The sequence below is a fragment of the Hirundo rustica genome, chromosome Z (assembly GCF_015227805.2).
Source record: "Hirundo rustica isolate bHirRus1 chromosome Z, bHirRus1.pri.v3, whole genome shotgun sequence".
Classification (NCBI taxonomy): Eukaryota; Metazoa; Chordata; class Aves; order Passeriformes; family Hirundinidae; genus Hirundo; species Hirundo rustica.
This window is the reverse complement of record NC_053488.1, coordinates 33821252-33844973: the sequence shown is the minus strand read 5'-3', so window position 1 is coordinate 33844973 and position 23722 is coordinate 33821252. Positions and strand designations below refer to the sequence as shown.

Here is a 23722-nt window from a genome sequence, read left to right as displayed (position 1 = left end):
CCTGTAGATGTTTTCTCTGTATCCTGAAAATGCCATGTCTGAACAGCAAAGTGTTATTAACTTTCTATGTCTTTGCAAGAGTGTGAGGTTTGAATGGAAAATAATATTGAACAACTCACTTACACTGACCACATCATTGTTTCCCTCAGGAAGCCCCAATTCACATAGCTGTTCAAAGCACTAGCTGCTCTTGTAGTCCACTCCAGTCTGTTGCATTATTATGTCTAGACAGACTTCTCAAAAAGTTCTTCTCTTAGCATATAATGTTTTCTGCTAATCAGTACTTTTTCAGTGCCTCCTCACAGTGTCAGGGAAGTTCAAAAGAAAGATGAAACAGAGAAATACAAGACAGCAGTTCCTTGAGTATCCCTCTTTTAGTGGACATTTTAAATATATCTGCATGAAAAAGTAGTGTAAAATAAATAATGTTCTACTGGAAGGAGGGTGAAGGTAGACTAAAGACAAACTTCTCCACTGAGAATTTTTCCTTAGGCAGAAATGAACAAAAAACAAGAGGTGAAAGTAAGTGAAGCTTCTTTGAAGGACAGGTCACAGGGGAGCAATATGCCCTGGGACTCCAACACATAGCACACTATTCTGGCAACTGCAGATTTGATGGGAGTGCCAGAACAGGCATCACTGTTCCAATGTCAGTGATGCCTGCACAAGCAAGCAGAAAGGAAAACAAAGTGGAAGACTCAATTTTCGAATCAGCAATGTTCTGGGGAAACCTAGAAGAAATGCGACCCTGAAATGTCCCACAGACATGGATCATAACCATAATGAAGCAAATTTCAGGTCAGTATTGGCTTTTCTGCTTAATATCTTTTGTGGTGATTTCTTAATTGCCAAAGCTCAAAATAAAAAGCTCATATTTATATAGTCTTGTCCATAAAGCAAACAAATCAATGTACTTTGTTTTACTGTCTCATTTGAAAACTTCTGTGAGAAATGTGGTAACTTTTTTAGTATTCTTCTACCTTTGGACTGCAATAAATCAGAGCTCCTTTAACCCACAGTTCACTGCTAATTCCTCTGCTTGGCATAGAACTACCTACATCCCAAGTATGAACACTGAGAATTAGGTATTTTGAACATGACCGAAATATCAGATGGACTTTTCTAAGTATAGTTCAATTACAAAGTCAATATTTTTTTGATGCTGTTGAATATCCAAAATACCCTGCAAATTATTCCGATTTCTGTCCTAATGAGATATGACATTCCTACAAAACAGTTTTCTTGAATCTCCCATCCAGAACTACTTTCTTCAGATTTCCTCTGTAGGCCTCCACATAGAGGAGCCTTGAACAATGACAACCCTTTTGACAGTGCTTGATTCTGCAGAGTACTCAAAAGAAGTTCAAAGTAATTTACCAAATTAAGTTGGATCGGTCCTGTTGCAGAGTAAAAGATGCAGTACAACAGTCACTGTGGTTTAGCTGTGCTGTGGCATTTTGATAATGAGCATCACTGACTGTCTCAAATCCTGATATGTGTCAGAACTTCAGCCATCATCATGCCACAAAGGAACTCTCATCACACAAAACAAGACTTATTGAAAGACCAATTGGACTGTACAGTCAAAAGTATTTGTTTATTACCACAAATTACTAATTTCTTAACTAATTGTTTACTACCATTTCCTAAAGTTACTTGTGTGAACATTAAGGGGATTACTGTGGCATATCAGAAGATCCTATAAATACTGCATCCCATTTGGAAACGCATCAGTATTTTTCCTCCCTCAAAACTACTCTTACAAAATGCATTTTTTAATCCTAGAATTTGTCTTTAGAGTGTTTGTATTGCCCTTTTATTCAGATATAGAATGAAAACAATTTTTAAAGAGGCCTTTTTCCTGCTCCTATGAAAAAGCCATTATTTACATGAAAGGACTTACTCAGTATCTCTTTTTTAGTGGAATTGAATCCCCAGTTCTCATATTTGCACAACTAGAGGGCTTCCACACGAGGTGCTGAAAAGGATAATAAATACTATTATTTGGTTTAAAATGCCAGTGAGGCTTCATTTACCAGCCCTGTCCACTAATCCTCACTGCTGTGCTCATCATTAACTTGGTTTATCTCCAGGCAACAATGTTTTCCAGAGTGATACTCCATGAAGATTTCTCCTTTTCTTCCAACAGTGATTCTGCTGCCACTTGCATCCCTGCAACCCTGATGGTGAGGTGGTCCCTCACTTGGACATCTGAGCCAAAACTGACTTTGCTGATGACAGCAGCACGAAAACTTCAGGCGAAGGTTCAGATGATATGGTTCTTTACCATTGTGGAAGGAGAGACAGAATATTTCACCAGGTAAGCTCCCTTGCTCTTACAACACTACATACCTACTTGCTCACAAGGAGGCTGTAATCACTGGAGGTCACTCTTGCTTCCAGAGCCTTTCACTTAAAAATCACCTCTTCTACTCAAAGAAACTGAACTTGGTTAAGAAAGAAGAGCAAAAAATCAGTGAAAAACTGGCTTAAAAACTGCTTGAAATACAAACTGAAACGTCTGTTCCCCAATCAAGTTCTTATAAGGACTTTATTCTGCATCCTCTACATGTCATTTGTAAATGTTGCAGTTTATCAATAATTGTCAAAAATTTTGTGAAAAGTCTGTATTTCTTAGAAAAACTGCTCCATTCTACAGATGGTGTTAAAACATTACTCCTGTATCATGTGGTTACTCATTAGCAAGAACCATCTCTACAAGACCATCTCCACCATCCAGTGGCTCTACCAGCATAAAGAAGAAACACTGAACTAGGAACTTAACAGTCAACTGGTATTTCACATAGACATAAAAAGCATACTTAATCTCCCATACATATCTGTGCTTTAAATATACCACAAGATTAATAAGGCTTTAGCTATTGCTCAATTATCACTAAGTAGTGAAAGATGTCATAAGCCTTTCAGTTTTACTTATCTTTTCCCTCAGAATCACAGACAGTTGTTCCTACCACAATCACAATAGCTGGCATCATCACTGGATATATTAATTCATATTCTCACCAAATTTTGAAACTATTTGGGTTTTGAATATTCTTTAACACCTTTGAAGCTTAAGAGCCACTTACTTGAGAATTCAAGTTCAAAAAAACCCAATGTGCAGAATTTGAGTTAGAAAATTAATGTATTTTCTTTCCCAAATTATATAAAACAGAAGTTACATTATACATTATAATAAATTAATAATAAAAAATTAGGATACTAAGAACTTAAAACTTCTGCATGTTTTCTGTAATTGGAATTAATTAAGACAGAGAAAGTGCCTATACATTAATGTTTGATAAATTATAAATATCTATGCCACAAGCTTTGATTTACTTCAATGTTACATCTGTCTTCCTAGCCTTAAATCAAAACATTAAACCTAGATGAAAAATCTGAAAGCATAACTGAATGTTTCAGAAAGCCTCCTATTTTGTTAACTGCACAGTACCTGAAGACTAGACACTACATCCTCCAAGAACCTGAAGATCTGTGCTGAACCCAATGACACAGGCTGACACTATAACTCTCAACAGCCTCCTGCAGCCTGGTCTTCTCCACAAGCTACTCATAACTCATTATTGCTTCAGGCTCTTTGGCTAGCGTGTGTAACACTACATGACCAGATTCCTCTCCCTTTTTCTCACCCCCCGTTCAGGCAGATCTACACTGTGCACTTGCTCTAACACAACTAAGTGTTGGCTTGGAACTCACTTGACTCCTGATCTCCTGGGCCAAAAGAAACCAGTCACATAGAAGCAGCAAAGCAACTTTTTCTTCTACAGTTCATTTTACTTGTAAGAGCTTCATAATGGCTTTAATCTCAGCATATTTTTAATACAGCAATCACAGTTATTTATCAGTGCCATGTGTTAATATTTCCATACTGGTACAGTGACCATTCCTTTGCTATAGCCTCCCTTTCCCTAATCAATACACCCTACAGGCAGTGTAGCCACAGCTGTCTCTCAGTGCAGAAAAAAACCAATACTTTTGTTTTTATATAACCACTTCATTGGGGTCAAGATATCACCCAGCACAGGTGAGTCATCTCTGCAGTTTTAGACACAGGAGAACAATTGACAGAGTAGAACTAGAAGAGGTGAGATTTAATGCAAATTTTGTAGGGTGCTCAAGAAAACTTTATTCAACAGTCTTAAGAACTGGGTAAAGAAGTTTCATGCTCTGTTGTGAATATAAATAGTTAAAACATGTTACATAATGGAGAGGATGTGATGCATAGCATCTAATGAAAGCATTCATTATGCATGAATAATACACCGTCTCTCACAGTAGCCTTCTGGACAAAATGTCCAGCACACAGTTAGGAAAGTCGATAATATGTTGGGCGAGAAATTGATTCATGGGTAGGGCTTACTGTAAATCACATCACATCAGGCTGGCAGATGGTCACCAGCAGGCTTCATGGGGCTCAGTTTTAGGGCAGTGCTCTTGGATGTTTTTATATATTTCACAGAAACAGAATGTACGTCAAGCACTTTGCTGATGCTACCAAAAGAAGAAAAGCTGTGAACGTCCTTGGAGGTGGAGAGGTCTTACAGAGAGATATGGATAAAACTAGAGAGGTGAGCAATCATCAGATACATGAAATTGAGCAAATGGTAGATTTTTCTACCTGTGATGGGGTAAGCCAGGGTGTACATAAAAGCTGGGGGACAAGAGCCTCATGGAAAATCAGGGAGGGAGTTTGGATTGATGGCAAGTTGAATATGAACCAGCAGTGCCCTGCCAGCCAGGAGGGCCACTGTGTTCTGGGGCCCCTCCGGCATAGCATAACCAGCTGGGCAAGAAAAATTATTGTCCCTCTTTACTCTGCACTGGTGCAGCCTCACCTCAAGTTCTGTGTGAAGTTCTGGGAATTCAGTTCAAGAAGGATATCAAATTATTAGATTTGTGACCAAGGAAGGTGACCAAGAGGGTTAAAGATCTTCAGAGAAAAGCTTACAAAGGGTAGCTGAGTTCACTATTGGGAAGGTTATTATCCCAATGCCAACACTGGGAAGAAAAGACCATATACAACACTTAGTCTATGGAGAAATTCACTTTGATTATGGAATATCTGTGATTTTTAAACTTTGAAATCTTGCAATTTTATTTACTATTTTCATAAAAGCTTCAGAACTTGAAGGCAAACAATTTACTTGAAAATATCTACTTCATTGAGTTTTAAACTACACATTTGGCCCCTGCACGTCTTGAAAGGTTTGGAACCATGAACACAAAAATTTTCAAATATAGAACAATGCAAACTCAGTCTGGCGTATTTTTTTTTTAAATCATGCTTCTAATTCAGCCTCTCAGTATCATAATGGCCCATCTCAAGATTTTTAAATGTTCACATCTGATTACACTATATATCAAAATAGTACTTCTTGTCTCATTAAACGACCATGATTTTTAATTAGATATAAAACATAAAATATTAACTATCACTTCAGAAGGCGCTTTCATCCCTTGATTTGAATGCTCAGACTTAAGATTGCTGCACAAAGCTTGATGATCTCTTCTCTACCAGTATCCACATCTGCCTTTCTGTTTATGTTTGCAGCACACATTCATACAATGGATGCACCATTTTCAGATATTCTGCACAGGTCAGATGGTAGCAATAGCTAATCATTTTTCTCTGATGTACCGCTTCATCACCTGAAGAGGAACTTCAGATTACCAGGGGTAGGGTGTCTATATCTAAATATCTCCTACACTGATAAATTAATAATATGGACATACAATTATAATATATAAAAATAATATGGATATATAATTGTGTCCATATAATAATATGGACACAAAATTAAATATATCCCTTGTCTGAGTATTACATTCACATCTCTAATGGCTGGGACTGCTTGGTACATAACCATATGTGGATATGTGAATAGGGATGCACCACAATAATTTCAGTAGTTCCACAAGGACTAGTAAACCAGAAGAACATTAAATGAAAAAGGCTTTCATGTCTATGGGGAGACTCTAATTGGATTCAAAAATTTCAAATTCATCTCCAAACGCAGAGAGGCAAAGACTGACTCACAGGTCTTTCCACAGAGAATGAGTACGTGAAATTAGCAGGAAAAATTCAGGTTATGTGGGTAGAACAAATGCTATAAACCCAAATACATTTGTAGTGTAAGAAAGTAAGTATATGTCTCCTAAGAGCTTCATAGTTCCTGAGAGAGGGTGAGGATCAGAAGAAAAGAAGAGTTATTGCTACATACATGTCACCCCAGAAGCAGACAAATACACAGGCAAAGCTGGGTTAGTCTCAGGAGACAGCTATTTTTCATGAAGTCACTCAAAATATCAAGGCATAAAACTGTGCATACCATGTTAGTGTATATACATGTTCATTCTGAAGGAAGTGTATTAAGAAAGCGTCTTGCAGTCTAGTTTTGTCTGGTTTTGTCCTCACAGCAGCAAGAACATGGGTAGAGGGCTGGCTGTATATGTAGGATTCCACTGGGATAAACCAATATTTACAGTTACTTGCAGCACCAACTATAGCAGTCTGAAGGCAAAGAAATCTCTGTGTCATTATTTAGACACATGAACTTTGACCTCGCTGCATGCAACTCCGTTGAACACTCCACTGAAAAAATACAGCACTGGTTATTCAGGTTGTGGTCTACTCCTCAGACAAATCTGTGTCACTGATTAATTCATACTAAAGGATGATGACCACTTGTAATGTTGCTCAGTGATGTTATTAGGTCTTACAAGAAGTTGTAACAGCCCTAGAAACACAAGTAAACAGAAGGAACAGAGCTCCCACAAAGCATATTTGCATAAGTAGAGATAAGCATCCTTTCTGCAGCATGACAGTAAAGTACACCAAAGATGACATTTGCTTTAAGAAGATTTAAACGAAAAAAAACAAACTATCCACTTTACTTGACTGCTCTCTGTAACAAAGAGGGCTTTCTGAAAAATTCAAAAGTCCATGCAGCCTTGGAAGTTTTGCCAAGTACACGCCCCTACCAAGCAAGACTGCAGAGATCACAATGCACTACAGAACCAGACAGATAGGTAATGAGGAAAGATAATGAGGAAAAGTATGATTAAATAGAGGGTACACCAATCAGTTGAAATATAGAATGGTTCTCACCCACATATATGAACAAAACTATAAATTCCCTGATTAATTAGAGTATTGTTCATGAGAAACGGTATTTATTACAATTTATCATGCTTTTGTGTGAACTTCAGGAAGAGTAGCCAAACAGCCTAAATTTAGATAGGTGATGAATTATGATAAACTCATTCTCAGTGCTGAAAGTTTACCTTTCCAAATGCACTCTCATCATCTAAATCTTCAACTCTTCAAAGAAATTAAATATAACACCTTAAAAATAACATAAATATACTGCTATCACACAACAAAAACAGGTTGTGGTGCAAATAAAGAATTTTAAGGTGATTAAAACTCATGGCACGTGGCTCTGATGAAGTGCATTGCTTTACTGGAAATATCTGGAAAGACAAGCCTCCAGAAGCCAGAAGTCATCATGTTCTTGACTCTTCATAGGGTTGCAGAACCCAGGGTCTTCCCATACTCACCTAAAATATTTCAGTTTCTACAATAAGCTTCACCTGTTGAGTGCAGATTAAATTCATCAAATCTTCCAGCCCCACTGATTACCTGATTAATAGCAAAACTACAGTTGTCATGTCAGGGAAAAATCAGGTCTATCTTCACAAAGCATGGTTTTAAAGCAACATATTTCAAATCACTGACAATAAACAGGTATGGCAGTACCATTACCTACTAGCACTGCACACTTAGGTAAATTAGCAAGTCAGAACTACACAGCATGTATCTTCAGCAAGACCAGTACCAGCCAAGATCATACACCACTCTAGTGATTGGGTTCTGGCTGCATGAGAGCAATGGCTCAGATCAGCAAAATACAAAGAAATACAAAGCAAAAAAAGCAGGATAAATCAGCATTTGCCTTCAGGGTCCCATTTACAACAGCCACCCTCTTTGGCATACCCAGAGATCATGAATTCACAGTTTCCTCATGAGTTTGCAGCTGCTTTCCCACTGTCACAACTTTTGCCCACTGGTGAGACAGAAGTGATGCAAAGAAGAGAGAGGAACTCTGAGCAAAACTTGCACTGCTAGTGTGGATCCCTTGGTTACTACAGCTACCTACTGCCCAGCTTATGTCTGGGTGCACAGAAACAAAGTGGTTCAGGATCCTTCACTTCTTAGGCCAGATATAGAAGACATCAAAACTCGTTATGGAGGACAGAGGCTGTTCCTCACCAGCCTCCTGGATTGCACTATTCAAACCTTGGAGATGTGGACAATCAGTCCTGCAGCAGGTTTCCAGTACTAATACCTCAGATTTCCTGAAGATGACACCTCTAGATGGCAAATCAGCAGTGCTACCAAGACCAGCAGAGATCACAGGGACTGCTTCAGGAGTTCCATACTGGTGTCTTTAAAGTCTCTAGTTTTCTGTGCCTCAGAAAGTACAATATAGTTCTATAAAATGAGATGAAGGTAAAGAAACCTGCTCTGCCATGTCTGTTCATTATTATACCATTTCTTAAGATACGTACCTCTTGGTCCATAAATCTACATGATTTCTTTTCTGTGTGGATGACGTTAATTTTCTCCTTGCATCTGCCTACCCCTTTGCTTGCAAAGGAAGCTAGTAGAAGCCAACCAAATTATTAAATTTAAAACTCAAGTCAACCCATCAGCTGAACAGAGAGCTCTTCACAGGTGTCTGAAAAAAACCAAAATTTTATATATTCGTATGACATAGAAAAAACCATTTGGAACTGGAATATTTCTTGCAATTTTCAAAAGCTTTTTGCACTGACTTTCCAACATAGACACTGCCTTAGAAGTTCAGGTCAGCTGCTACATCATTCTGAAAGAAAGCAAGAGGGTTGGGCACAATCACACACTGTCAAAGATCTGGTACACATTTTAAACTGAAACACCTCTCAAAGGAGATAAACTTTAGGAAGACAAAATGGCTCAGAGGAATTCTTGATGGTTCTTTGTAGCATCTGTCATTTGTCTGCTGTTATGTGTTGTTTCCCCCTCAAAACATGCAAGTCTTATAACTATGTGGTTATTCAAAACCCCACATTTTGCTCTTGAATTACTAATTTTAAAACATCTGTATTCTGTAATGTGTCCTTAATGTTTGGGATTATATGCTACTAAAATAATGTTGTTAATAATAATAACAACAACAACAATAATAATACCTCTTAGTTAAAAAATTACCTCTGAATGCTTAAGATAAATGAGCAAAAATACCCAGACCTGCAGAATTTAGTCTGCAGAATATTTTCTTGCTGCTGAGTAAAGGCATATACCACATGCATCAGGGAATGTCTCATATTAAGAACAAGGTCACCTCCATTGTACATTCATATCAAGTCTCCTTGGAAAACAAAATACTGGGAAAATTTTTGTAAATCTTAATTATACACTGCTTGCTTGCAAAACCTGTGATAATAGATAAATGTTTCCTGCTTTCCTTAACTGATTTATCAATCTTTTAAAATATGACATTAAAGAATTAAGATCTATGCTACACTGTTTTATAATTTAGAACAACAGTTAATAACAGGACTTTTGCTTTTAAAAAAAAAATAAAATAAGGTATCAGGACAAAATCCCACCTTTCCAGCCTGCTAACCAAACACATTATTTCAGTGGAGCCAAGGAGTCACAAGAATAGAAACTATGAATTAACTGCTTGAGTCTCAGCTCCTTGCTCACCCTGACCTGCTGCAGAAGAAACTAGGCCCACAAACCCTACCAGAAGTTCCTCAGATGTCAAAGGATGGCACAGAAAAAGCAAAAAGTCACTTTTTCTGCCCTCCTGGTCACTTTGCAGCAGAGATGTGGGAAAAGGAACGGTTGCAGAAGAGGGCGCTGCAGAATTTTTCTTGGCGCAGGCTCAGGAGGATTGTGGCAGGAAACAAAGTATCTGGAAACACAGTTTAATTTGTCTTTCCGCACCACCCTGCCAGTTTCACTCTTCCCTGGGAATTTCTGTCAGAGACTTAGGTTTATCTGTGATAGGCAGAATTCCTATACCTTTGTCTCAAGTCTTCCCTGTAGCTTAGCATAGGCACCAGAAATGACTGCTACTTTCTTCTTCAATGTATAGAAAGTAACCTCCAAGGCAAGACCATGAAAGCTAAAACAGGGCAGCAGCATTTTAAAGCACTCTCATCTGTCATCTAGGAATACTCAGGAGCAAGTTGGCATTATCTCATCCATGCTTATTAATGCTTCTAAGCTTTAATATGTCACATCTTAAACCTATAGCCACAAAACTGGCAAGGGCAAGGCAACAGCTGGGGACTTAGGCCAGGCAATGACCATACCAGACACTTGATGCTTTCTGATAGTGATACAGCCATGGTGTGCTGTGGTGTCATGACTATATACATGATGTTGCAACAGAGAATAGGGGAAAAAAAAATATTCTTCACATTCTCTTCTGTTAAGTTCTCAGTGTAGTATTAATAAAATTGCTAAAACACAACGCACAAAGACAACACCTGATCCCACTCTCCCCACTTGCTGTCGCTCCCTGCTTCATCACCTGTTTCAAAATTCCCTGAGTTTCTAGCCCTGAGCCCTCTGGCTCAGCCATCCACAAGGCTGTTACTAATACTCCTGATCTGGTCTTCATTCTTTAACAAACAGCTCATTTGACATCCATGGCTTCTCCCTCAGCTGCTTAATTTACCTTTCCAACTTCAATTTTATTGCAAGAAAATTAATATAGCATTTAAAGGAAATACAATTTACTGTAATAATATTTTCCAAAGATTTTAAAGAAATATCAGGAGGAAATCAGGGGAAAAAAAAAAAGTCCACAGCAGTCAATCTGTTTGCAGGTCAAGAAGTTTCCCTGGGCACACATGCAGTTAATATGCAAACAGAAATGAGAAAAATATGGAACTAGAATTGGCTGTTTTATTGCAGCTTCATTAAATTTTCAAATCTCTCTTGCTCCAATGTGCTGTGGAAGAAAATAGAGAAAGTCTTTTACAGGGAACGAGATATAACAGCACCATGTCTGTATGCCTCTAGAGAAGCTTTCAAATTTGCTCAGGAAGACTGCCTGAATTTTACAAAATTTGCTAGAAACCCCATATAGCTGTTTTTAATACATAATTTGGAAAGTGGTCTTGTTCTTAAGATGAGAGGGGTAAATCAGCAATTCCCTTATCAGCCCAAAAGAAATGAGTGTAAGACCAGCCCTTGGGCATCACATGAATTTCCTCCTATAGTCTGGCAGACATTTTCCAATAGAAAGCATTTTCAGATTGAAATCCACATTTCTATCTGTTTTTATTTCAGGAACTTATTTTTATTATTAGAATAGATTCTGCAGTGGAACTCAGAAGCTTAACCCAGGCATGTTTGTCTCCTTCTTTGGCTAATACATTCAGGTTCTCCATCAGGAAACAAGACAGCCAAACCCCAGCTCCTGCTGTTGAGACTCTCTAGACCACAACTGCAGACATGTCCAGGGACCTTTGTTCTTCTGATGAAGGAGCATTTAGTCACTTAAGACATGAACTGAACAGCACAGAGCAGAAGGATAGCTCCTTTTCTACAGATATACTGAAACTCATCTTAAGAGTCTGCAGCAATGCTTTCTCCTGTTAAAGTACAAGGGTCTTCCCCTTCTTTCAGGGTTATGGAGAAGCAAGACACACCGGGACAATCTTGCCTTTCTTCCAAAGAAACTATACATCCGCATAGCCAGTACATGTTACTGCATTCTGCCTTTGCGGCCCAGCTGGGTACTTTCAGTCACTGACCAGCACCTTGGGCCCCAGCACATCACGGCACTGCAGGGAGTCCCAGGAAATGCAAGCCCGGAGCTCAGCTTCTGCCTGTGAGAGTTTTGAGCTTCACTGGACTGTTTGAACGGGTCACTGATTTGATGCAGGGACTTGGCTGATCAAAACTAGCAGAACCTTTGGCAGTTGACACTGGAGAAACTTTCCACATGCAAAACATAAAGGCTCTGTCAGTCTACGCAGAGCAGCAAACCCTCCCTAGGGAAAGAAAAAACCACTAAGTCATGGAAGTCTTATTTTTCAGTGGCTGTCCAGCAGTTTCTGTTAAAAGACTATCCTGAAATCAGAGCAGGAGAGTTTTGCCTTTTCCGTATTCTTTCTCCCTGGGACAGGAAATCTGCAATAGCTGGGGTTGTCATCTTAGGAGCAATGTTGGCTTTTTGCCTCATTAGTCACATTTGATTCCACCTGTACTGACAGACACCATTAAATTCACGCTGACCTCGTTAACCCTTTGGTGATACTTAAGCTGTATGTGCTTTGGGAACAGTCGTCTTTTCTGCTGGGCTGGAACAACACACATTATCACTGTGTCCAGACCAGGAACTGGAATCCTGGAAACAGTAGGTTAATGAAGCAGGAAACAGCAAGCGCTAGCTTCATTCACTAACATCTGCCATTCTTTCTCCCTCTAGTCAGCCGCCCATACATACCAGAGCAGACAATTTGCCTCTGCTCAATGTTCAAGGATTCCTGTTGTACAGCTCTCCAGTCTTTCATCCTCCCTCATCTTCCTTTCTAGTATTTTACTCCCACCCAAGCCTATCGTTAAATAAAAACCAGGATACTTTCCAGATTCTGTAGAGCTTTTGTTATTCTGTTTCAATGCTTACAGATTTTTTGGCCGTAAAACCACAGCCTTCCTAAAACATGCCAGTTCAGGCCTTTGAAAAGTCATAGGTCCAAAATCACCCTGACTTACATATTTTGAATGAAAATACTGTAAAGCAAAGGGAAAAAAAGTTATTTACCTTTTGATATTTTATGCATTTTGATGTTGAATATATTTTTGGCTCTTATGCTCTCTAGTAAGAAAATCCCATTCCTACCATGCAAAGCTTAACTTTTGTTCCTACATGCCTTTTTTGCAGCAGTTTACATAGGTGAAACAAAACAGAAAAAGTCTGATAGAGGAAGAAATACTTTATGGCATTAAAAAGCTAAAGATTTATATAATTTACCTAAGCTTGCTTCAGCTTTCAGCAATTACATCCTCCCATGCCTCAAAAATTCATATTTACCTGTCTATACTTATGGCAGTCTAGCAAAAAGGCATGTTTACTATTTGCAACAGTCATATCCACTTCTGACACTGGTGAATTTGCCTCATATTTGGCAATAGGTTTTTCAGCAATTTTATGAGAAAGGAAGATTCCCTGACAATATCAGAATACTATGTGCATATCAAACCCCCAAATTTAGACTGCATATTATAACTTAAGATGCAACCGCTCTTCCTGAAAGACAAACTTCCATTTTGTAATACTAGTGAAAGTAGTAGTGTTATACTCCTTGGATGATGGAGTCTAGCCACTCATGCTAGTGCACTCATTCTGCACGTCAAGGTACATTTCCACCTTCAAACATTCTGGTTCCTAAAAAAGTTTGCATTTAGTTGGAATATTCTTCATGCCTCACTCTGTTTTAAAAGTTCTTCATTCCTTTCATAACAGTAGAAAATAAAACCAAATTCTATTCATCCCTGACCAATGAAAGAAAGGAGGTGAAGGAACCAACTGAAGAGTCAGTTAGGACCTGTGCATATGCACTGAAACCACCTTCCCTTCAACTGAAGCAAAACACAGTTTTAGCTCACTGTGTTTGGATGACAAAGTTAACACTCCCTGAGAAAAACAAATTAATATGGTGAATTAGTGGAGAAAAATACTCTAACTGGTCATCTCTAATGCCTTAGCCAGCTCTGTGCAAACACCTTCACTGCAGTGGAAGGATGGAGCTTAGTCTGATGCCCTCAACTCCCTTTTCAAAAAAACCCAATTGAGTTGAAAAGCTGTTCTTCTTTCTACAAGCAGAAAGAAACCCATCCATTGCAGTGTTATACTTGTAAAATTGCAGCACTTCCAATTCAGCCCTTAGATTACGACACCGTAACTTTCCAAGGCAGACAAGCTCTAAGTGACTCATCTAGCAAGGCAAACACCATTTACTTTTGACATTTATACCTTATGAATTATTAATTGGTTTTCTGTATCTAGATTGATTTTGCATGAAAAGGAATTTCTGGCACATACCTTAAAGCTGAAAAGTGTACAGATTGGAAAATAACTCCACAAAAATATCTGTCTAGGTTTGCTTAAAAGAGCAAATTCTGTTAGTCTACTAAAAGTCATAAAAGACTAAATCAACAATATTTGCAGGAAAAATTTCTTTCTAGAGAAACAAACAAACAAAAAACCTAAAACAAACAAACAAAACAAACAAAACCCACCCAGTTTTTATCTCTAATGAAACTTGTTCTCCTACCACCCTGTTTCATTGTAGTTGCACTCTTTCTCACAGACGAAGACCAAAAGTTATGTCTAGTGCTTAAAGACACTTTAAATTGAAAAATAAACAGTATATTTGGTGTTTCTGCACCACAGTCACTGAATTTCATAACACAAACAAGCCCTATATCAAAAAGTTTAGATAAACTCTTTTAATATGTAAAGACCTTTTTCAGCCAATAGAATCTGGAAATTAAGCAGTCAAGAGTGACAACTGAGATATAAATAACACAAGTTATTAAAAACATCAAGATGAAATCCACAAAAAATATGACGGAAGCAGAGGGGAATGTAAACATTTTAACAGTGTGAATTGTTCTGCTGCCATAGAACTGTGGGAGAAAGGCAGGAAAAGCCAATATTTTTCTCTATTTTAGAATTTCTGCTTACAAAGGATTCAGTATAGTATCCACTTTTGACAGTGATAACAAATCCAAGGAACACAGGACTGAAACACAACCTAACAAAAAATCATGTCAATGCTGACAAGGATCCCAGCTAGAGGCACCTATCTAATCTGAAATAGATATGCACTCAATTCTCCAGCCCTCCTCCACTAAGAGGTGCAATAGCCAAATGAATGGTTGAATTTCTTGTTATTTTAGAAGGTCCTCTGGCATCACACCAAACCACAAGGTTATACTGCTGCTGCCTCAGCAGCACCTTGGCTAGGATCAAATGACACTCCCTTTCTGTAGGGAATGATGACGGGCAAAGAAGGTGAAAGTAAACTGCTGCACTCAGCGTGAACCATAAGATGCCCAACAACTACGTCAGTCCAATTTCAGCCTATGGAATTTAAAAGAAATTGAAATATGTTTATTAACAAAGATATATCCTCCATCACAGACACTGGAACATCATCACTGTCATATCAAGTGCAACTATATACCCATAAACCTTTCTGTCCAGGTACATCACAGAGATTTCCAACTACAGACAAATTGAAAACATGCTGAACTTCAAAAAATCACTTCTAATTTTTCATTTTCTACTATGCAGGTCTGTAGAGCCTCCATAAAGGGAAATCTTATGAAAAATGTAAGCACAGTAATATTTTTTCTCCACTTTGGGAGAAAAAACATAATTAATTTTAACTTCTAGCAGTTCTATGACAGATTGGAAAGATTCCTGTTGTGCTCTCTAACCTCAGATTACAAAAACACTACTATTTTGTCTCCAAGCTTAAGTACATGATTAGATAAGTACTGAAAGCAAGGTAATTGTGCGGTGGCAAACATCATCATAGTAATACCGTGCTGTAGCTCAATTTTCTTTCATCTTTCTCCATATACTGAAGAAAGGATAAGCACCACCACTGTCTATCATAGGCCACTACCTGAGAAGAAGTTGAGAATCAGAGTCATGGAAGGTTCTGGAAAGCAGCAGAAGCAAGACCTTTTAGTTAGAGGAGAAGAGGTTTGGAGGACATTTTGGCTGTCCCTGAACATACCATAGACTTTCACTGATAAGAGGGCCAAGAGTCTGCTTCATCAGGGCACTTCCCACTGAATGCTGCCTACCGAGTTTCTCTTCAGATGGACTCACAAAATGGCAGCAGCTCCTTGGGGCCCACAAAATAGATTTTCAACTTCATCCCTCTTGCCCAGCTTTTAAAAGCAAAAGACTTCACTGGTACACTACTAGGTCATGACAGTCAATGTTCAAGCTCCCCAACCATACATCCTTCACAAGAAATATGACAGACCAAACACCACCTCCCTTCCATCTGCAATTAGGGGCCACATAAAACGACAAACTTTTCTGCACAGTAACCTGTACAAAATCTTCTCCAATTAAAAATGGTTATGCTGCTCCAGCACTTTTATAAAGCATGCTATCTATCAGTATGCTAGTCACGAGGACACATTTAAAAATGAAAGACAGTTTTGTATGAGTGACCAAGAGCATCCAGTTCTTCCTTGTTATGTAATAATTCCAGTTAAGACAGAAGTCAAGATATGAAACAAAAATCTGCTGCAGTCTGTGTTTTGAGCACAGCATCCATGAGTATTCTTTTCTTCCAGGCATCACTGGGAGAAAACTTAGAGATGGGCATTTAGTACTCCAGCTTTTATATACATTCATAAAAGTAGAAAGTGTATCCATAAGTTGGAAAGATATTATGGTAATAGATGTTTGAGAAATCTTAAAAAAAAAAAAAAAAAAAAAAAAAAAGCATGATCTTTTTAGTACACAAAGCAGCAGTTCCCCCAATCAGATTTAGAAACAGGGTTTGAAACTGGTACAAACTGTTTAAGCCATCAGCAACTCAGAAGGGTTACAGAGTATCCAACTAAAGGGCAATTTAGATTAAAGTAAATTTTTCACCCTTTCAATTATGTAATATCAATAAAAGGACACATGGGAATGATGCCAAATGTGAATAATGTATCTGGCAATCAAGCTAGAGTGCACAACAGAAGGAATTTCCCTACCTGCTGTGGAAATAATCCCCTCTGCAGCTAAGTATTTTTTTCTAAAAGTAGTCTTTATTTCCAGATCAAAATTTTGCTCCCTTTCCTTGATCTCAAAAAGTAGTGGCTCCACATTGAGAGAAACAAGCAGATGGCCGCTGGTGCATGCCTCTCAGGCAGAGGTTTCTAGAGGCCTCTTTGGGCACTAGCCTCAGAGCCACAACACGCTGCCATCAGCTCTCCCTTCTGCCTTCCTCAGCCTGCTCACAGGTTTGCACACCACATGAGAAGGGAGCTCATTAAGTTCCACATAAGCGACACATGGTGCAGCATTTGCACTAAGAAAAATATAAAGATGCCTAACTTTCCAGACCAACTCCCACACACGCCTTCACACACACAGGAAGTGACCATTATTTGTGGGCGAGGCTGTAAATGGAAGGAGAATAGCAGACCCAGTGTGAGTCCAGCTTCAACCACAATCAGTTGGAAAAGACAGGTGATGTCCCATCACAGCTCCCACTCAACACTGTAGGACAGTCAGGAACATGTTATAAATACACAGTGTGCTGGAGATTTAGGAAAATACTGATATCAACATAGAACTGGTTAGTTGCAGTTTGTTTAGTAAGTGGATTGCATCATACATTCCAGTGAAAAACATTTTACATACTACTGGTCAAGGAATTAAAAAACATTCAGGCAGATGAACCCTAATGTTCTCTTTTTCACAAGAAAACCTGTGTAGACAGGTTCTGAGTCAGCACAAAATCCCCAGGAAGACCACAGATTTTTGTGGAAAACAGCATAGCTAGGTAGGAGTCTCATTTGCTTATTAACCAGCAGAGTCATTCCGTTACTGTGCGATTCACAGGTTACTCTGTTAAAGACAGAAGCACAGTACTTTCCACCTAAAGGGCATCTAACAAGCTACTGACAATGATGAGTGGAGCAGAAGTAATTTCTCCAGATGTTTCTTTCAATAGCAAACATTTTTCTTTATAAAGCTGTATGAACTGGTTAATTTGGTCTCAGTGTTGAGACAGATTTAATCATGATGTATCGTAAAAGCAGAATACAGGGGTAGAAAATAAACCATATTACAGGCTTTTGGTTCAAATCAGCACATTCTTACTGCTATTTAAATGTCAGTCACATTTATTCATTTGTTTCAAATGGAACATCAGATGTGGCCATTCCCGGAATTTCTGTTAATCTCTTTCCCTATGAAATTATTACTTTCTGAATGTTTACTTTCATTCACATTACATTCTGAAAGCTTTTGACTGTGCTACACAAGAGCCATTTTATGCAATCAATGCAGTCATGTGGAAACAAAGCTAATGCTATTTTAAAACAAGTCTGTTTAAATGCCCCAGACTGTCAAATCTGTATCACCCAAAGTGATCGTGGTAGGAAGCAATATTCTCTTGGTCACACTGGCATAGCTCTACTGGCAAAAGGGTCTGCATGCCTAAAGAAAAAGGGACCATTTAGTGGTGCAGCACTTTGTTGCCCATTTCTGGAAAAACACTCTTTAGATCAATCTTCCTAGCTTCAAGATGTGTGATAGATCTCCAGCAGAATGTTAACGTTCAAATGGGGCTATTTCTCCTTAGGTGCTTTGTGGGTATTAGAAGTAAATGAATAACCTAACCGTCACCATACTGTCTAACATCTTGCAATTCTATACTAATGTCAGGACTTCCAGACTCACTCTGCTTTTACAAACTCAGGAAGATTTCTCTAAATTTTATTTCTCTGCTGCACAGAGGTAAACCTGTTAGATTTTCTGAAAGGCAAAATGGTGAACAGTTGACTCATTCCAGAAGGTGCAAAGTATCCTCGTGCTTTTCAGTGACTCACTGCCATAGCAGTTGGTCCATGAAAATTGACAGGCATTAAGTTCTTCAGCATGGCTTCTAAACTGGCATTACTTCATGCAGGTTAGTTTGACATTTCACAAGTCAGAAAATAATAAATGAAATAAAATGAATTTTTAACATTCTACAAAAAAATCCAGATGTGTTCTTGATATGGCTTGGGACTCTATTAAAACAGCACATGCTATAAATAAACATGAATAAGAACCAAATCCACAATTTATAATTTTTAAAACTTCCTATTTGTCTGGTCCTATCTGAAAAGCTTCACTCATGCCAGCAATGCCAATCTGTATTTCACCTGGGGTTTAATCGCTAGTCAAAAGGATTACTCCCCGGAGCAAGGTCAGAGCATCTATGTCGTGGATTTCTCACTCATAATGCAAACAAGCCAATAAGCAGATCTGACTTGAACATACTTGTGAGTCATTCTCATACATGAATGTGTCTTCATGGCTTGCGTGAAAACAGAGGAAGTCAAGGCTGGGTACAAAAATCCCTGGGTCATCAGATGTCAGGCTGCTAAATCTGGCATCAGAGACTTAAATATTTTGCTTCCAGACAGCTAAAACTCTTCCGTCTAAATGACAGTACCATTGACAATTAGTGTGAAAGTGTCATCTGAAGGACAAAACAGCATGCACAGACCTTTCATACTATGCTCCCTCAAAAAAAGATGTTTACCTCTACCGCTGCAGTTGGCATTCTCATTAGCTTACATCGATGGAGAAGAGAGACTTCTAGTACTAAAGCTTGCCTGCTTCTTAAACATAGACAGAACAGACACTGAAATTTGTACTTTCAGTACCAGAACTCATTGCAGTAATGATGACTCCTGGGCCTCTCACAGCACCACAGGCAGCAGGGGAAGAAACAACAAAGACAGCCGCAGCAGATGGGCACTGCTGGATGGTCTCAGGCACCCTTACCTGCTCCTTATGGCATCTGTTTTGAGTGCAGCCGTTTTCTTGCAAGGGTTGTTTTACTAATAGTGCAGTACAATGTGGCATGAAAAGTGAGACAGTGTTACTCCATGCCCGCATGCACCCATACAGGACTTGGCATAAAATCATTGCATCCAGAGCTATAATGTGTACTGGTGTAACTGCAAGGTAAGAAAAAAATCAGAATTTGGATAAATATTTGGATTAAGGATCATTCTTTCAGGGAGTGCTTCTCCACAGTGCTCAAGAGATTAGATGCATAAGAAAGGGGAATACATGGGCGCTGAAAAGTCTTACAGCTGACTGTATCTTGTGTGCCCGCATCTGTGGACTGCCTACAGTGACCAAGACTCCTACCTGAAGATATCTGCAATAGCAAGTAGAAGGAAATAACGGGAGATTTTGTATATAGTTACAAACCAACCAACCAACCAACAACCACTGCATGGGTTTTGGTGTCAGCTCACTAGATCCAAAGAAATTCCTCCAACTTCTATGAAACCATTTTAGATTTAGCCCCGAAGCACACTGAGTCAGAAATTGTACCCTTGCAGACTAAGACACAAATTTTTATTATGAAACAGCTCAGCTACTGGTGAAACACTCACCCTGACCTTCCTGCAATATCACACCATGCCTAAAGCAGTAGAATCAAACCTCATTACTCGGATTTCAGCTCTGTGCTCTGGACCCACAAAACAAATCATTGCTGTTTTCCCAAAGTCAGGCTAAAACAACACCTATGGAAACACGGCGCACAGACCTCCCTAAGGAAGGTCCGAGCCCACGGCGGGTATTCGCTCCAGCAACCAGGCCCGCGGGCTCCAAGCGCGGAGGTCAGAGCCGCCCAGGAGTTACTCCCGCACCCCAGGATCCCCTGGCCGCTGCTGCAACGCGGCCGGAGCCGAATGGGGGGAGGCGCGGCAGCCCGGCAAGCTCCGGCCCTCCGCAGATGGACTCCCCTGTAGACCCACCGCCCTCCGTGCACATGCACGCACCGCACACATCCCTGAGCACACCCGTGCGGACACACGGCCCCTCGCACGCTCACTCATCACGCACGACCGGGCACGGCATCCGCGCAAACCCACACTCGCCCTGCACTCACCCGAATGGAGACCCGCGCACGACCCCGCACAGCGCACACGCCCGCACGCCCACGCACAAGCCGGCCGCAGCCGAGCGCGCCCCACGGGAGGAGAGCGGGGCTCGGTACCTGCGTGGCTTTGTGGAACTGCTTCTTCAGCCCGGCCACCGACATGGCGAGGGCAGCGCGCTGCAGCCGAGCCGAGCCGAGCCGAGCCGAGCCGAGCCGAGCCGAGCCGAGCCGAGCCGAGCCGAGCCGAGCCGAGCCGCCGGGACGCTCTGCCTGCCCGCACCGCACCCGCGCCCGGCGGAGGCTGTCAGACGGCGGCGGCGATGCGGGAGCGCCGTGACGTCAGGGGGGGACGCGCCGCCTCCGGCCGCCCCCGCCCCGCAGGTGCCCCGGCAGCCGCCGCCGCGGGGCTCCCGGGGATCCGCGGCCGGGCCGCCCGTCCCTGCCGGGGGCGGGCCGCGCTCGCACACGCTCGTCCGGACGGCGGACGGAGCGCTCGTCCGGGGCGGATACCCCCGGGATGGGCACCCGCGCTCCGGCTCGTCGGTCCGGGTCACGGGCATGGGGCTTCTCCGTCCTCCCCCGCCCTGCGCTGACCTCGCCTCAGCAACCTCCCCGGCAGGGATCGGGATACTCGTCAGCGCGGAACATCATCGGTGGAAACGAACCCGAAAAGAAATTGGCGGAGTAGTAATGGGGGCAAGAGAGGAAAGCAGTAGCAAACGGAATATGTTGGCCAGTTTTCTGAAAAAAACCCCCACGTTTCTAGCCCCGCCAGCTTCTTTGGGCCTGACCGTGCCTGGCTGGAGCACAACTGGTAGTCAAACCCCGGTTAATTGGGATTCTCTCAACAAATGCTATTTTCTTCTCTCGTCAGATTGTCAGTGATGCATAGAAAAGCACTTCTAAATCTTGCCTGTTCCAGCCTGCTGGTGTGGCTGTTGGCTGGAGAGTAAAAGCCTAAAACCCAGATAAAAGTCATGTACTTCAGCAGCTCAGTGTTACAAACGCTAGCAGAACAGTAATTAGCAATTATTAGGCTCTGCCAGCAAAAGACTAAACAACATGAGCAATGTGATCCAAACACAATGATCCTTCTCTGCAGGCTGAACCAGTCACTGCATATGTGTGCAGCAAATTAGCACAACGGAGATGCACTCACAGCTCGTCAGCTGTTCAAAAGCAGCCATGCTACATTGGCGTTTAATTCCATCACAACAAACACTCATCACTCGAGCTAGTTAGCATTTTCAGAAGCACCTAAAGCTGTTTATAAACTCTGTGAGGGCTTGCCATGGCGCTCCACGCGGGCTTGTTGCACCTAGCCAAGGTGCACTGCTGCAGTTTTCAGGCACACGTGCCATCTCAGCTTTACCAGGTATGAGAAAAGGGACAATACCACATTTCTGGGCATCCAGAGGCAGAGCCATGTCTCCAGATCGCTGATACAGTGTAGGTCCTGGAACTGACTTGCAGTGAAGAAAAAGATCTGAAATTAAAAATCTGTGAGTGCTTTTGGAAGCATTTTAAAGTGGTTCATCATCAAGAACGGTGAAATGAGAATACCTCTCTTCTCACTGGAGAGTGGGAGATGGTAACAACCTCATCCTGAGCATAAGTAGGAGGCACTGCTTTCTGGCCTAGTCCCAGGTCCGCACAGAAACATTTCTGTCCACTCTGCTGTTTTAAAGGATGAAAAATGAGACCATATGGAGATGCTAGGCAGAGAGTGGGCGTCTCTTGTGCCAGCCGTTGCGCTTTTAACAGAAAACTCCCATTGTACCTAGTACTTGGGAAAGGGCATTTCAGTCTGGAAACACAGTGAGAACTAGAAAGTAAAACTATAATATTTATGTAATACTGTAAAAGATGTAATGATTTTTAATTATTTTTATAAAATTAAGAATATATTTGTATGTTACTAAATAGCTGGAATTCAGTGGTAACATTCTAGGATCTAACTTCTGCTGGCTATTTAAAAAGAGTACATTCCTGTCCACTAAACTTAATGTGAAAATTTTATAAATAAATATTAGATAAATAAACATATAAATGTCAGCCAAATTCAGTACTGGGGTGATGTGCTGGATATACAAGATATCCCTCATTTTCAAAGGTATTAGACTCCTGCTGCTACCACTGCCTGTTGATTGAAATGATAGTATGATGCCCAGCTATAAGTCAGCCCAAGTCATAGTTGAAGGCCCTGACTCACCTATATTATTGTCTGTGTATTCTCACAGCTGAATCTGACCCTTTTTTTTTTTTTTTTTTTTTTTTTGGTCTGAAATCTGTGTTCTTGGGAGTGGAAAGTATTATCTTTATCAAAACACAGTTCATGTGTATCAGTGCCAATGGACTTAAACCTCCTTTGTGTAAATTAAATAGTGACACTTTTTGAGCAACAACAACAACAAAAAAATAGTGTGTGCTCTTTGGTATATTATGTAATTTGTGTTTTTATTTTCCCCTGGAGGAATCCAAATAATGCTTTGAAATCAGCTTTAGTGAGATGGCTTTTGGTTTTAATAAACTAAAGCAAGCAATAACAAATTATGTTTGCCTACGATGTAGCACATCTGATTCTAAAATATTTTTATACATTTATGAGATCTATAAGTCCAAACCCCATTTTAAAATGAATAAGTATGCTAGGCTAAGCTGTTCTTTTTATTCCACAAGGAGGGGGGGGGGGTGGAGAGGGGAGCAACTAACAATAACTACAGAATGTTGCCATTGTTGCAGCTTCAAGAAATAACCAAGTGCAGGAAGGACAAAGACTTTTGTAGGTGCAAGACTTGTCTTTTTCTTTTGTGACTATTATTAGGTTGTGAATCACTATAGTTCTTACATAAAAACAGCTGAATCTGCAAATTTAGAACTGGATTCTCATTCTGAAAGTCGTTTAGTGAAATAAGTGGAAATACTCACTTCAATACATCTTCAAGAACTTGATTCATACTTTCATTGATACAGCTTTTTAGATTTTTTT

General features: G+C 40.3%; 1 protein-coding gene across 2 annotated transcripts in view; it reads right to left on the bottom strand.

The window, feature by feature from the left end:
* SH3GL2 (SH3 domain containing GRB2 like 2, endophilin A1) overlaps positions 1–21024 on the bottom strand; it is a 93362-nt gene extending 72338 nt beyond the window's left edge. The window contains exon 1 of one of the 2 annotated variants that reach the window (XM_040090346.2): positions 20851–21024. In XM_040090346.2, coding sequence (XP_039946280.1) covers positions 20851–20895 — 45 coding nt within the window. In that variant the 5' untranslated portion in view covers positions 20896–21024. Of the gene's footprint in view, positions 1–20742; positions 20789–20850 lie in introns of those variants that run through there. The other variant, XM_040090347.2, reaches the window with a different exon arrangement.
* Between the last annotated feature and the right edge of the window lie 2698 nt (positions 21025–23722).